This window comes from Syngnathus acus, chromosome 9, assembly GCF_901709675.1.
Source record: "Syngnathus acus chromosome 9, fSynAcu1.2, whole genome shotgun sequence".
NCBI lineage: Eukaryota > Metazoa > Chordata > Actinopteri > Syngnathiformes > Syngnathidae > Syngnathus > Syngnathus acus.
Window position 1 is genome coordinate 1146504 of NC_051094.1, and position 15559 is coordinate 1162062.

General features: G+C 43.0%; 1 protein-coding gene across 2 annotated transcripts; it reads left to right on the forward strand.

Annotated features, from left to right (window-relative positions):
- Positions 1-123: 123 nt before the first annotated feature.
- Positions 124-3131, forward strand: ido1 (indoleamine 2,3-dioxygenase 1). 2 transcript variants are annotated; one of them, XM_037259685.1, is made up of 10 exons: positions 124-288; positions 759-854; positions 931-1050; positions 1286-1404; positions 1507-1521; positions 1595-1694; positions 1889-2006; positions 2083-2134; positions 2360-2508; positions 2569-3130. In XM_037259685.1, the coding sequence occupies exons 1-10, from the start codon at positions 175-177 to the stop codon at positions 2967-2969; spliced, it is 1284 nt and encodes a 427-aa protein (XP_037115580.1). In that variant the 5' UTR covers positions 124-174; the 3' UTR covers positions 2970-3130. The 2 variants fall into 2 exon arrangements, with proteins under 2 accessions (XP_037115580.1, XP_037115581.1); XM_037259686.1 differs by lacking the exon at positions 759-854 and having other exon boundaries at positions 2569-3131.
- Positions 3132-15559: the final 12428 nt, after the last annotated feature.

Consider the following 15559-nt stretch of genomic DNA (forward strand, 5'->3'; position numbering starts at 1 on the left):
AAATATTCACAAACTGAAACGCGTGTGCTGATTTTCCACGCTTTATGTGTCATTGTGCAGTGTCAGGGTCTCCTTTACTTTTGCCGTTGTGTAATTATTGACATCGGGCTAATGTGAACTCTGTGCTGGAGTCCACGCAGGCCGAGGTCTTGTGATGCATTCCGAGTGCCGCATATGTGTTGCTCTCTTAGACGCTCAATGGCTGCTGACAAAGACTCCACAGCGCCTTTCTCTCTGCACGTGTACCACGTCTCGGAGGAACTGGGCTTCATTTTACCAGAACCTATGGTTGGTATTTTTCACCACTAATATACTACATTTTGTGAAAGTAGCTTGTAAATAATAGCCGATTGGTAGTAAGCGGTGCCCGGACGCTCTCAAATGATTGAAGTGAAAATGTACTTTTAATGTGAATTTTTGGTTTGCTAAGAGTCAAAACTGCTCACTTAGCAGTTAGAAAATGGACCGCCTAGCTTGTATGCTAGCTACTGCTATTGATTTGAACAAATTGACCGGGGGAAGCCGCATTCTGGCATTCTGTTTGCTTTGTCTTGAATTTTATTCCGAAAGGCAACGTGTGTTTATATGTGTTTGTATAAAGCTTTTTATACAGAACATCTCAGGTCACCCAGTGGAACAACTGATTGTACCCCCCCCCCCCTCTGCCCCACCACATCATCTGACCTTAACTAGTCTAACATTGTCATGCAATCCCCATTGTCGTAACCAACTCCATCTTCCTGCATTTATTTCCAAAGCAAGAACTTCCACCTTACTACCAACCATGGATGGACATTGCCCATCAAGTCCCAGAGCTTGTTCTGGCACATGAATTGCGCTCGCATATTGAGAAGGTAAGTGGACTCCACAAATTGACAAAGCCACTCCATCAGATTTATTGAGTCATGACTCAGTGGAGTATTTGTGCAGATGCCTCAACTGAGCATCCAGTTCCTGCAGAGACATAGGGAACTCCGGCTAGCCCACCTGGCCCTCGGTGTCATGACCATGGGATATGTTTGGCAGGAGGGTGAGATCGACACAGTCAAGGTATCTCTCATGGTTGAATTTTTTTATTTGATATAACTTGCAACGCCCCCTTGAGCCCCCTTTGGACAGGGGAAAAAAAATCCTAGAGCTGCCCCTGGTTACGGGTAACACTAATGGTGGATTCAATTTTGAAATGATGTGTCTTGGTCTTATTATCTTGTTTGGTGGATGAGGTTGAAATGTTACAGCAACAAGTAGGCTGACATGCATTCTCTGCGCATAATCTCCATCCAAGATGCTGCCGCGCACTCTGGCTGTTCCATACTGGGAGCTGTCCCGACGCTTAGGCCTGCCTCCAATTCTCACCCATGCTGACGCCGTGCTAGCGAACTGGCGCAAGAAGGATCCAAAGGGGTGAAGCCAAATAACTGCTGAGCAAGTCTTTGTTGTATTGAAAAAAAAAAAAACCTCATCAATGTTCTGTTGTTCCCATTTTTCGGGCATTTCCCGTAACAGGCCGTTAGACATTGGGTGAGTGCGTTTTTAAATTGTTTTTAGAGTAGTATTCAAGAGTGTCAACTAAAGCTCAATTTGCTTCCCGCAGGAACTTGGAGCTGCTGGTCAGTATTCCTGGAGGTGAAAATGTGCGAGGCTTCTTCATCGTCACGCTAATGGTGGAGCTCGCAGCGATTCCTGCTCTGAAGGTGAAGATGTAGTCGCTGTTTGTGTTTTAAAGTCATGTTTGAATATAGAAATCAATGCATTGAGACATTTCATCTTCAAGAAATACAAATTCAAATTCAGTTTTTTTTTTGCATATAATTTGACCATTTACATTCCAGTACAATTTTTTTTTAATTTATAATTTTACCATTTATGCATTGTGACTGTGTTTCAGAGCATTCCTAAAGTGATCAATGGTGTCAGATGTGCTGATACTAAAGCTGTGGCCCAAGCCTTAGGAGACATCAGCCAATCTATAGACAAAATGGCCAAGTGCCTCAGACTACTGCATGGTAATGGCTTCTTGAAATCAAAAGCAGAATTATTCCTTTAGCACTTTAACCAAAGTACTGCATTTTTCTCATATAGAACATGTGGATCCTGCTGTCTTCTATGGCATCATGAGGATCTTCTTATCTGGGTACTTCAGTTTTTGTAACATCAAATTTGAGGTAGCAGAAGTCTACACACCCCGAGTTCAAATGCCTTCTCTTTTACTCCTCTCGAGCACATTTGATCACCCCCCTTCGGTTATTATTTCAATGTCAGGGGTGTGTAGACTTTTCAACTCACTATAGATGTGAATCTTTTTTTTTTACATCACAAAATGTTTTATATTGTCCGTATCTGGGACCTTCTTCCACAGATGGAAAGACAACCCGTGTATGCCAAAAGGTCTGGTTTACGAAGGAGTCCAAACAGAACCAATGGAGTATTCCGGAGGGAGTGCCGCGCAGAGCAGTTTACTGCACTGCTTCGACGAACTTCTGGGAGTCAAACACGAAGCTAAAAGTGGTAAGAGTAGCGTCGGATTTATTTTCGGCTGTTTTATGTGATGACGCTTTCACCTGGCAGGTGCCTTTCTAACATGCATGAGAAATTACATGTTACCTGCTCACAAGCAACTCATCCGGGACATCTCGTTGCAACCCTCCCTGAGAACGTTTGTGCAGCAACACGCCGACGAGGAGCTAATTGAAGCCTTTCAGGAATGCATCACCAAATTGTTGGCTTTGCGCACCAATCACATCACCGTCGTCACTCGCTTTATCACAATCCCCGCCGCTAAAGCCCGCCGACTACGGAACCAGAGCAAGGAGGCCGAAGCGCTGGAGACCGTCAGCATGGCCCCCGTTGCGCTGGAGGAACGGGGCACCGGCGGCACCGGCATCATGAGCTTCTTAAAAACGGTGAGGAATGAAACCAGAGACACTCTGCTGCCGGCAACGAGCAAAGCCACGACGCACAATAGCTGAAGCAGTAAATCACAAGGGATTACTCAGCCTATCATTTTATATGTGATTTGTAATTCATTTTTTATTAAACATATAAACATTTCAAAATAAAGCGACAGATTTTGAGGAAAAGAAAAAAAAATGAATAGTTATCATAGTTCAGAGCAGTTTTCATGTTCTAAGGCAAACTCATTTTTGTCGTGGGCTGCATCATAGTTTCCTTCGGAGGGCCATTGAAATTGCCAACCCAAATAAATGTGTGAATGTGTCATTATATTTTGTGTAGGCTACACAACAAACAAATAACTCAATGAATACCTAGTTTTCAAAACAGAGACTAAGGAAAAACTGTTCAAATATTTAAAAAAATATAATAGGTAATAAAAATTGCTAGCAATATCACTATTTTTTTAAAAGTGAAAACAATTCGTAATGTTAGTATTGACATGAATTTGATGCACAATTTGTGTTCACGGGCGACACAAAATGATGTGGTGATCCGTAGCTGGCCCCCGGCCGGGCCTTGTGTTTGACACCTGTGTAAGGGAATGGGAAGTTGTACAAAAACCTATCCGGTCCCACTCTTGTTGTTTTCTAGATAATACACGCAAAATGGTAAAATGTCATGAAAAGACGACTTTTGCCATTGTGATCGTAAGAGGCCCTTTTGCTTGGCGAGCTTCACATTTTATTTTGCCTGTAAACAAGCCTTAGCCGCATAGACGTGAGTGATACCCATCATTTAGTCCAAACCATAATTCAAACCTTTTCTGTTGCTTTCTATTAAATTCAACCACTAACTCCTCCTCTCATTTGAAGTGTAATCCAAGAAACGCATTGTCTTGTCCCAGATCTGTGTAGCTGGATACCAAAGAACTTGCAAAATAGGTCATTACTGAAACCCAAACTTCTTGGGAGGTTATTTACAGATTTTGTTCAAATAAAGTTTAGAGTGACCAAAGATGCTTACTATTTAACTTAGCTTTAGGAAGAAAAGGGCAAAATTGAAGGCATGTTAAATACAGGATATTAATTTCCATTCATCCATTTGTGGCTGAACAGGAACCGCTTGGAGCAGACTTTGGGGAAAAAGTAGACATTAAATAAAAATAATTTAAATCAAAGAAATAAAAAAACAACCATTCACACCTATGGAATTTTTTTTTTTTATGTGGGACATTTATTTTGGTTATTTTCTTCACGGTCAACACATAGAGAGAGCTATTTATAGATGTGTTGCGATATCAGATATCCCTCAACCAAAATACCCCACACTGAAATATTCACACCCTGGAAACTTTCCATCTCATGAAATAATCAGCCTTTGTCACGTCTTCATTCACCGGGCGCAGCTTTGCGGTGGCATCATCACGTTGTGGCACAATGCGGGGCTGAGATGCATCACTTAGCAAAATGGTTACCTCAACGCTCCTGTCATCCCTCAGCCGGGCCCTCACAATACTTGCTGATACTGAGAGTGTGGGCGACATGAAGGGATGGATTGTGCCGTGAGTGGCTCACGCTGTGTAATCTTCACCTTTCCTGGCTCCTCTCCAGCGGTGTTTCATTACAACGACACCCAAGCGAGATGTGGCAATTAGACGTGACAATTCGGGTGACCCAGCTTATCGGGCCCTCCACAGCCAGGCAAGGAAGAAAAAAAAAGATCTCCAGCGAAGGGAAAATAATTCTTTACAAATCCTGCATCATCATTAATACTGACCAGCACACAATTGTGCCAAAGAAAAAAAATCTACTTTCATCATCAGGAAATGAGACTGGACTAAAAGAGAGCGGCACTGAAGGTGACAACTGAAAATAAATGAAACAAAGAAAATAAATATGAATAAATAAAATAAACCATAATGTTATAAATAACTTTTTATTGCTATTGATTGTCATGTATGTCCAAAATAAATCCCACAAGGAGGAACTGAGTTATCATCTTACCCCTGAAATCTTTTGTATAGAATTATATTGACACAGAGGTATTTTAAAATATATCCTATAGTCTTTAGGGCTTGAGAAATACGTTCAAATTTCTTTCATCCGGTCGGACCCGAGCTGCAGCTGTTTGATGATCTTCTGACGGAGGACTCGAGCGCTAATGAATTCTCAGTTGTCAAATCTCTCCTAATACAACAGTGCATTATTTCTCGTCTGAAATCTCGACCAAACTGCGATGAGAACAAGCTCGTAGGAAATGCTTCACAACCTGAGAAAGCGTCCCCGAGGTCAGAGAGGCAAAGGTGAGCAGAAACTGACGCAGATATGGAGAGAATTGGATGCTTGTGTTTTCACATGTCACAGTTATCTGATTAGATCCTTCTTCCAGTGCCAAAGCAAATAATCCCTTTCCTTATTGCCTGACTTGGGAGGACTCCCTGACAACCGGACAGTAAACAAAGACCATCTCCAAGGATGTCTTCATTGTGTAGCCGGAGGCCGCCGGGCAGCCGCTAACTTTTCACCTCGCCATCGCAACGGCGGCTGCTTTCAATGTAGCGCATGACACACGCGCAAATGCATGTGCGTACTCGCCTTGCGCACGTCAAGCCGTTCGATTGTTTGCTACGGTGAGAACTGTTAGAGAATTTCAAAAACTTTCCTGGTGATAACAGGAGACACCCATTTTCTTGCAAAGAACTCAAAGCAGCTATTAGGGTCTCCTTTTGGATATCTCTTCCTCGCTGGTTGACCACAAGATATCCTGAGGGTCTTATTTCAAAAGTGGAATTTTCTTTCTTGCTGCCGTTTATCGCACGCCAAGCAAAACTGGCACATTGGCTCACGCCGCCAGTGAGCAGCACCACCAGAGCGATTGTCTTTGGCCCGCACGTCACCGCCGCAGCTGCGTACAGTACAGAAGGTGACTCTAGGCGTCAGCTGGACTACGCAGCCCAGGGTCAGGCACATTCTTAGAATTCATTTAATAGCTCACGTGAGTTCAAATGTCTGTTATATAGTTTGCTAGGCAAATCTTTTTTGTTCATTCATCATTCCGGGGGGCCTAAATAACCAGTGATTCACCCTCGGGGTTTTTTTTTTTTTTTGCAGTTCGGATTTAAAAAGCAGACAGGAGAGTTGACCTCAGAGGTTGTGGTTCCTATGGATATCGTGTTCCCAACAATTCTCTAACGTCTTGATCACCTACAGGCCGCCGTGACTCATCCTTCCTCCATTTGGACACTTTCCAGCGGAGAACCTCGAAACCGTCGCCGCATGATATGACAAAGGCATCTTTGGTGCCGGCCGGCATTTCCTCGCACATCACCTATGTGCTCTGTTAAAAGGCTCTTTTGTGCTGTCACCCTGCAGCAATTTTATCGCCTCCAGCCCAAAATCTCCACATGAAAGAGGAGCGAAAGACAGCTTGAAAGGGTGGCCTCCACCAGGTGTAGGATTTCTGTTGTTGCCAGTGTTGATGGAGCAAATCGGATGATGTCAGCGACGCGGCGGCGGCGTAAATGCTTAAAAATCAAATCTTGATATAGTATCACGTGGAGTTTGCACGCTCTGTCAGCTTGGCATCTGATGGACTCTTGCTCCGGGCATTCCTGTGAAGCTGGATACACGGCCAGATTGTTGATATTGTTGAAATTGTTCTTTTTGCAAACGTTTTGATGAGTCACTAAGTGACGCTTTCATAGACTGAAAAGAGGAGCAAGATTGCATCAGACAATGGAAACAGATTGAAAGAAAATGTTTCAGGCACACAGATGTATTGACAAAGTTTTGTTCTTTGGAATTAACAGTAGGTCAATTCATTGCGTGTTAATTTTCACCATAGTAGAAGAATGAATTTTGGTCAAATTTCTGTTTGTTTATTTGTGCCTGATGTCATATGTCAAAAATACGCCATAACGCAAACTGTACTCGTCTGCGGCAGCGTCACATATAAACACAAAATACAAAAAGACTTGAAAATCCTTTGGTGAGTATTTTGTTGGATTTTTTGGTGCCGAACCTCCAAATGGTGCTATTTTGTGGGCATTTGGCTCTCACATTTGAAAAATATGCTCAACCCGTCAAACATTGTTTATTATGCAACATATGTTTTTCAGTGCAAGGGAGCCTATCATTTTCAAATGTTAACATCTTTCCTTATTTGTTTTTTAGGAACACCGAGTTAACTGAGCGACCAAATCGTTTTGGTGTCGCTATCATTTTTCATTTCTGGTTGAATAATTACCATCCCACGTTTCTGTTTCCCCGCCTACGGTACCTTCTGCGGTAACGTCACATAAAACACAAAATACCAAAGAAAATACAAAATACACTCGGGGAGCTCATCCTTTAGATTCTTCGGAATGTTTTATTAGATTTTTGAGGTATATTTTTCCAGAACATTTTGAACTTTGCGGCGGTTGTTGGAGTTTTCTTCAGGGGAGCTGTGCAGTATATATTATCATTATTATTATTATTATAGAAATCAGTCTTAAGACATGCTGGGTCAGATTCTGACATCTGAAAAAAAGAGGCAAGGAAAGCAGACAAACAGTTAGCCTAGCCTTTGAGCTAAACCAGGTCCTGGTCTTTGGACTGCTGTTTAATTGTGATTTGTTGTTTATCACAAGAGTTACATTTCAGACCACCCCTGTGATAAGTTGAGACAGTGTATTTATTTTATTTATTATTATATTGTTTATTTTAATTTTATTTGGACATAGTTTAAATGGTAAATTTGACAGTACTGTAGTATCTGTGACTGAAATAATGCGTGCGTCAATATTCCTATTGACCAAAATGCTTTCTCACCTCACCCTTGCTCAGCGGTTGTCCAAGCGACGCGAGTCAAGCACACTTTTAAATCTGATTTTGACAGCGGCCAGAAGAATACGTGACATTCAAAACGCTTTCGTCACAGGATTAGCAGAAGCCCACGAGCGTCACGGCCTTTTGTCTGAAAGGTTAGCACAACTCCGAGCAGCGCGACTGCGACTCACCGCTGTTGACGCACAACTAGCACAGCCAGGTGCAATACACACAACTGAAGTTCCCCCCCACACACACACGCATGCAAATAAAAGGCCGCACGCCATGGGTACACGTGCATGCACATGCACAGACAGGTCCACATTCCCTTGGAAAGTTTCACCGTGTTGACTCCCACTTTCCCCACTTGGCTTGGTGTCACAAGCGTATTGTTCTGCCCCCCACCCCGCTTGGACCGCTGATTGACTTCCTCCTTGCTGATTTGTTACCTTTCCACACTAGGCACGGAGCCACACACATCATCATAATAGCTTGTCATCCGGGTCACATAAGAACAGTACATTTCATTGGTTAACAAAGTTGATAGTTTTGCAGTCAACGGGAATGAATTTGCTCTCGGATTTTCTTTCTGTAAATGTATTGATTTCAATCGAAAGCCTTCAAAACTCAATGAAGTTATCGGGAACTACAAAATATGTGGTTTACAAATTATATTTAGGGTGGGCAACGCTTTGTGTGCATAAATGGATGGTCATCAGACCGTGCCGCACTTGTGGAGTACCACAGGGTTCTATCCGAGGACTACTCCTTTTCCTTATACATGATAATCATTTTTTTTCACACGTTTTTGTGTACTTATGGTCAAATAAGATTCTGCCCTAGATATCTCAAAATGGTTTAAATGACCTAGTTATCTCTCTATGTGAATACTTCTACCTTTATTATAGTTCAATCAAAAAGTGGAAAAACATTCCAAATGTAAAGGTCAACATTTATGTAAAGTAAGCCAGTTTGTGCTGTCACTCGCCATGTATACTGTTCTGTAATTTTGACATAATCAGGTTTATTTTTTGGTGGGGGATGAAGCTCATGAATCCGCACAGGCCCTTGCTGACTTATGTAAGAAAAAAAGGAGGGGGCGGGGCTTCCTTTCTTGAGAGCAGCTACCAAGAGATGGAATGAAAATCCCGCAATGGTCCGCTAATCCTGAACTTCCCAGTGAAAACATTGCACTTCCTCCCAGGCGAGATCCGGACTTGTTGGCATGCCGAGCGGAGGCAGGCGGCGCAGGGTGGGCTGCCCCGGTGAGGGGGGACAAACTGGAGACAGATGGGGTCTCGCAGACGGAAGGAGCGCTCAGGTGCATCGGACTATCAAAGCGTAAGAGACGCCCACACGTTTACACGTTATTGGCAGAAGTATTTTCAACATGATATGGTTGCGTTGTCTCAATGACCGATGGTTATTTCGACCTCAAGAAAAACATGATTATTTTTTGTATTGGATTTCATTTGTTCCAAGTAGCGGTTCTTCTCACAGAGTGGATTGACAAGTTCTTGTGCTTACACAAACCCATTCAGACCGCTGCCCCTGTTCTAACACTTGCCCTTCTCTACCCACACATGGCGCTCGCTACTCTCAAGACACCGGGACCTGAAAAAGTATTCGTAAAACAAACTATTACAGTTTGTTCTGCCAAAGCATGTCCAGCAAAGCCAAAGACAACCACATTTAGATGAAGGACCTTTTACTTTGTGCCATGTAATTGGACAAAATTGAAGAAGGTAATATTGTTATTATTCACAGCGGGCTTCATGCAGGACACACAAATAACTCGCTGCCAGATGTACTTATTCAATGTTTTCATGGATGAAATTAGTTTAATAGTACCTAGACATTGTTCATTGCAAAAATCAGTGGAGCCAAAAAATATCGTTCCAGATTTTTGGGTCTCAGCCTACTTATGCAGACGTCTTGGGACTGGGAGCCATCACCGCACAATTATTGTAGGACATACCTCCAATATTTTTTCATCGTGGTTAATGATATCCATTTGTCCATTTTCTGGACCACCAATGCTACGTTTTAAACATTTAAAAGATCCAGATTCTGTGGCTATTGTACATATTACATGTGTGCCTGACATGATATTTTTTTTCGTATACCTGGGTGTGATTATTCGTTCAGCCGATTGACTTGAGTATTAAAAGCAAAACCTCAAAGCTTTCCACTCAAGATGAAGCTTTAAATTTGAATTCAAGCCACAGCGTTTTTCAGTCAACCAGGCAACAGCTTTTCCCCAAATATTTGTTGACTCTTTTGTTTACTGCTAGGACCGATCAATGCTCGTCTTCCAACATGAACTCATTTTTCCAGTGAGGCAAAGCATCTAAATCTTCGACGACATTTTGCGCTTGTGCAGCCGCGGTCAACGACTTTGCTTCAGCTCCAATGTGATGATTTTTCCTTCAACACACTTTTGCCACGTGTGGAACACTCTTCGTTTCCTCTCATTGATTAGGTTCAATCTCCTGTTACATGTAGTAGATGTAAATGCCCCAAATGCAGAAGTCTCAAAATTAGAGCTTTTAGAATTTGCAATTTCTGCAGAAATTGCATGTGAAGGCGAAGAAGCTGAATAAATACTTGGGGAATGCTGCAGAATGATGTTTCAAGTTGGAATGGGTTGAATCGGTTGAAAAATGTAGAAATTAGAAGGGAAAAACCAAATTTTGGAAAATTTGGCGTGAATTTCAAAATTTTAAACGTGAAATTTTTGAACTTGGCAATTTTAGGAATGTTGAAAATCTTCCCCAATGTGATTTGAATGTGCTGAATGATGTGAATCTCAAACTGGAACGATGTCAATGTGAAATGTTGAACGTGCCATTAAGAAGGAATCATTTGCCGTAAATTGGCGAATTTTGCGAAAACGGAAAATGAATTGGAATTTTCGCCTTCACACTAACAAAGGCAAGTAAGGTGTGCATAAGAGTATAAACCGTAACTCAGCCAAGCCCCGCCCCCAAAAAACAATTGACATGTCTACAGGGACCAGACAACCAACCACAGCAATGGACCAATAACTCCCAACGAAAAGCAGAAACTAAATATAAGCAAACTAGCAAGACACGAGTGGCTGAAGCTGATAGGCAGACGCAAGGAACAGCGTTGAAGAGAACAGGTGGAGATGAAATCCAAGACGAGCAAACAAGACATGAACACGGAACACAGGAAAACGTGACGAAACCTGAAACCAAGCTAAATCGAATCAAAGCAAAGTCAACACTGAAGCCAATTGTGTGTAGCCCTCAAGGGACACAGCAAAATAATCACCAAGCGTTACGATTGCTATTATTTACTAAAAGCAAGAAAAACACAGATGTCTACCATATTTTGTCAACAAAATTTCATTTCCCAGATGAATTTTGCAGAACCATCCATTTGGAGGAGCTAACCATCATCCCATGATGTGATGTTGTGGTAACAACAACACGCTCAAGTATTTTCATCTTTGGGTACATGGCAGCGCATTGTGGTGAAGATCATTCCTAATCCTGAGAGGAACATCTTCAACTTGAAAATCTGATTTATTGTGCTACTGCGAGTGGACGGGCAAAAACACAGCAGCTGTAGTTATAGCAGCAGTCAATTTCTTCTTGACATCATCCAGTGACATGAATGGCCATGAAAGTCCCCATAAAAGTCACTAAGTCATACAGCTACTGGTGCCAATTAGTTTTGAAAAGTGTGGTTGATTCCCTCCATGGTGTTTAAACAACAGCGAACACAACGCTCATAACAAATCACTCGGGCTTCAGACCAAGTTTCGCTACACAGACCGGACGCTCGCTTCAATGACTTCAAAGCGGCCGTTGCGCACGATGGAAAATGCGACTGTTTCTTTGAACATTCCAAATGGAATCCATTCCAACATGCCAGCGCCGTTCGAAGAGAAAACTTGATTTATGAAGAATATTAAACAACAGCAGCTGCGCAATGGGTCAACTTCACTGTGAAGGACGTTCTGGCACCTAAGCAACTTCAAACAAATTAAGCAGTAGAAGCTTGACTGAAAAAGTCTCCTCAGGATACGCTTCGACTTCTTCATGCGGAATTCGGCGCCATGAGAACATCTGAAAATTCATGTGCGAGATAATGCTCAGACCTCGAGGAGCTTGTCTGGATCAAATCCACACGCTGCCAGTGTCAGCATGTTTTAGATGAGAAGACAGGAAAGAAAGAGGTGACGAAATGGAGATGACACAATTGAGCATTTTCAAACACACCATCTCCAAACACAGATCGGATCTGATCAAAGCCGAAACACTACGTAGACTCTTACCTTGTCGTTTGGCAATCAAAGTTGAGAGCTCGTTTATATGGAAACAATCCTGTGAAAATATCTTATCGAGTTGCGTTGTCTCTTATCTGGCCGGTCATATCCGAAAACATTTGACTACTTTGGTTTCCTCGCTTGACTTTGGTTGGTTCAGTTCCCACTCAGTGACATTTGAGTCTGATTGGTCTGATCTGTCCTGCAATTGGCTCCACCCTTAAAACTGCCCAGTTAGAAACAACCCAATTTGGCTTCATCAGCCAAATTGGGATGTTTTTAACCCAACACTTTTAAGGGTGGAGCTACCGGTCCAGGATGTAAGCCAATGAAGCCGTTACATTGATTCCAATTTTCAATCCCAGCCAAACTAGCATGAAAACTAGCTGCAAAACCCCGCTCGGTGTGTGTGGTGGGCCTTAATGTTGAGATGGTAGCGATACGTTTTGAAAAGAGCCGTCCAAAACACAACAACAGCTCAGCTTTTATCTGTTTGACTTAAATACCATCTTGTGTAAAAGCCCCTGAGACCTTCGAGATAAACCACATAAGACTGTTCTCATTCATGAGACTCAAAACGCTTTCTATCTCAACTTGTACTTTTTTTGTTGTCATCGCGCCATTCATTCTTTGTCACAGAAGCATTGAATGGCCACGGAGTCAACGAATCTCCTATCATAAGACGAGAGGCTTTTAAATTCCCCATGGGAAAAAAGAAGACAAGCTAAAGCGTCTGCGGTAGCCAAGCAGCTGATAGCGTCTCTCTGGCGGATAGGAAAATGAAGCAGCCTCTGTCCACCGCCGCTCCATGGTGGGAGCGTCTGTCAGCAAGCCACAGGCCAGTCACGTTAACTGCCAGCATTCCCACAATCTGGCCTTTATTAGAAGGGCTAATGGCATCCCCAGAATCAGGTAGATCTCAACTGCCCCACAGAGAGAACACTGAACACAGGCTAATTCATACAGGACGGCCTAAAAATAGTATCTCCTCCCCGACCGAGGGCCAGATGATGCCAAGCAAAGCAGTGGGCTATCACAAAGGATGTTGTTGATGTTAAACGAACAGAAGGTGGAGCGACATTCCCAAGTCCACCCATTCAGAAGGAGCTCCGGTCATTCCGACGCGACGATCGCTTCGGAGTGGGCTCCGAACGTGAGGTGTTGATGTGAAGCTGCCGCAAGGTGTGTTGGAGAATGTTCCGATTCTGGAGGGGGGGGGGGGTTCGGAAACTCGTTTGGCGCGCCGGGTTTTTCGGACGTAATTGGAGTCGGAGCGCTGTTTGGTTTGGAAACGTATCTGTGACTCAACAAGAGGTTTTGCGCTCATAACCCGGCGGAAAGCACCATTCCCCTTTGCTTTGTACTGCTTCCACCTCATTCATGTTGAGTCACAAAGCAGCGACGGGGGGAAGGATGTTTCCCCCACAAATAACTCATTGTGGTTTTCTTGGAAGCAACGATTGACCAAGATAAAGTAAACGTGCTGTGTCGCTCCCACGTTTTCATCCTGTCAAGCTCTGAATGCTGCGCATCAAACCGCACTCAAATGACTTTTCTCATCAAGTCCACTTTATTTACAGAGCCCTTTAAAAACAACCGCAGCTGCATACAAAGTGCTGCGCAAAATGTCCAAATCTGATATAAAAACAAAGACGGTTCAGGCAATAAATGAACAGAAAAGTAAACACGATAAAAACGGGAACAATTAAGAATCTTATGGTCAATCAAAAGCGAAAGAAAATCCATGTGTTATACTGAAAAGGGACCGAGAGTGCGCTAGACTTTTTTGGAGCTGAAAAGGTGGAGAAAATACAAAACTGGTCGATGGCACCAAAAAAGGGGCGGGGCTCTTCTGATTTCAACGACTACCCTGAGCAATGTATTGATTCTGTTCATTCTGGCGCCACTCTGACAAAGGCGAAAGGATACTGCCAAAATAGGTCAGGTGATTGAAAGCACAAAACACTGTCTGGGATAAAAAGACAACAACAACCAGAACATTATTGTTTGAAATATTTGTATTCCATAGAGAATCGTCCATCTATCCAACCGGTCATTTTGAATAATCCCTAACCAAACGACCGTATTGACTTCTTTTGGCAATTTCAAGTTCACTTCTCCTAATTATCCCGGGAGGAAACTAGAAAAGCCAGAGAAAAGCTAAACAATGGACACGCAAACTTCACACAGTGATGCTCCGACGGATACAATGTCTGCTATTATCCGTCTCGGGAGTTTGCGGTTTTCCGATGCGGAGCGGAGATCATTTCCGAAGACAAAATGTTGCACTGTCTTCTCGTGTTTCTCCCTCCCTCCCTCCTCCGCACCTCTCCATTTGGCCCTTTGTTATCCTTCATCTACGAGGGAATCCTCCGCCCTCTGAACGACCTCGGAGCCACCGGGGACCCCGACTGCTCGGCGTACACAGCTCGGCTTCTCAGCGTTGAGTAAACACGGGACACGGCTAACCTTATGTGTACAAAGATGATGTTTCCAACAAGCACGGAAAGGCAGCTGTGCATGCTGGGAAGACTAGGCGATGCTGACGAGTCCCCGAATGACTAAGTGAGGATTGAACTGTTTTCCAAACAACGGCGGAATGAAATGGAAGGAGTCGTTGGGATAGAGGGAGCAAAAATCGTTTGAAGTGTTTGTGATGGATAGACGGCATCCTGGAGAGGCGCCTCCGCATGCTTATGTGAACGCACGTGTGAACAGGCAACGTTGAGGAAAAAACACAGGATAAACAATACGGTTATGGCAACGGGAGGAAATGAGGTCAAGTGCGCAGGAAGGTTCCCGACTTCCCCTTCGAGTGCTAAATAATAGCTATTAAGGAGTCGGAGTTGGCCAGAGGTTCACCAATGTACCATTTGATTCAACGGGGACATCTGAGGTCATACCATTCCCAGTCCAAGACGGTTTCGGGGCAATTCAGGGTTCAAGCTGTACTAGATGTAGATACAACTCCTGGGTCTCCTTTCCATTCATCCACCCTAAACTCAGTCAAGCCTGATTTTGAGTCATGCTGAAACAGGAAAAGGGCCTTCTCAGAATAGTTTCGACATAGTTGTAAAATTCAATTGTCCAAAATTCCTTGGAAAGATTAAGACAAGATCCAGGGGCAAAAAAAAAGAAAAAAAAAAGGGCTTTACTCTGCATTTGTTTGTTGGTGAAAGATTAGGCAAAAAAATAAAATAAATAACATGAGCCAGGAAAGAAGCCATTAAAGGTTTTTCTGTTCCGCTTCTAAATGATGGCGAACAGGATAAGGTGAGCATCCAGGAAATTTTTTGGACCTTTGACTTCATTCTCTGAAAATGTCCTTCATATTCCTGTGAAAAATCCAACCCTATTCACTGCCAGCCGTTTTCAATCCAGTGCTCCGTCTTGCCAAACATTTTACAAGATTTTTGACAGAGCTCTCAAGACCCACCAAATATTGTGTGACAATCTAAGAACTGAGCAAAAGGAAGAGTAGATTCTCTTCTTTCACCAGAAAAGGTTTCTTTTGACCCTTTCTTTGTAATTTTGTAATTAGCATTCAGAACATAGGATA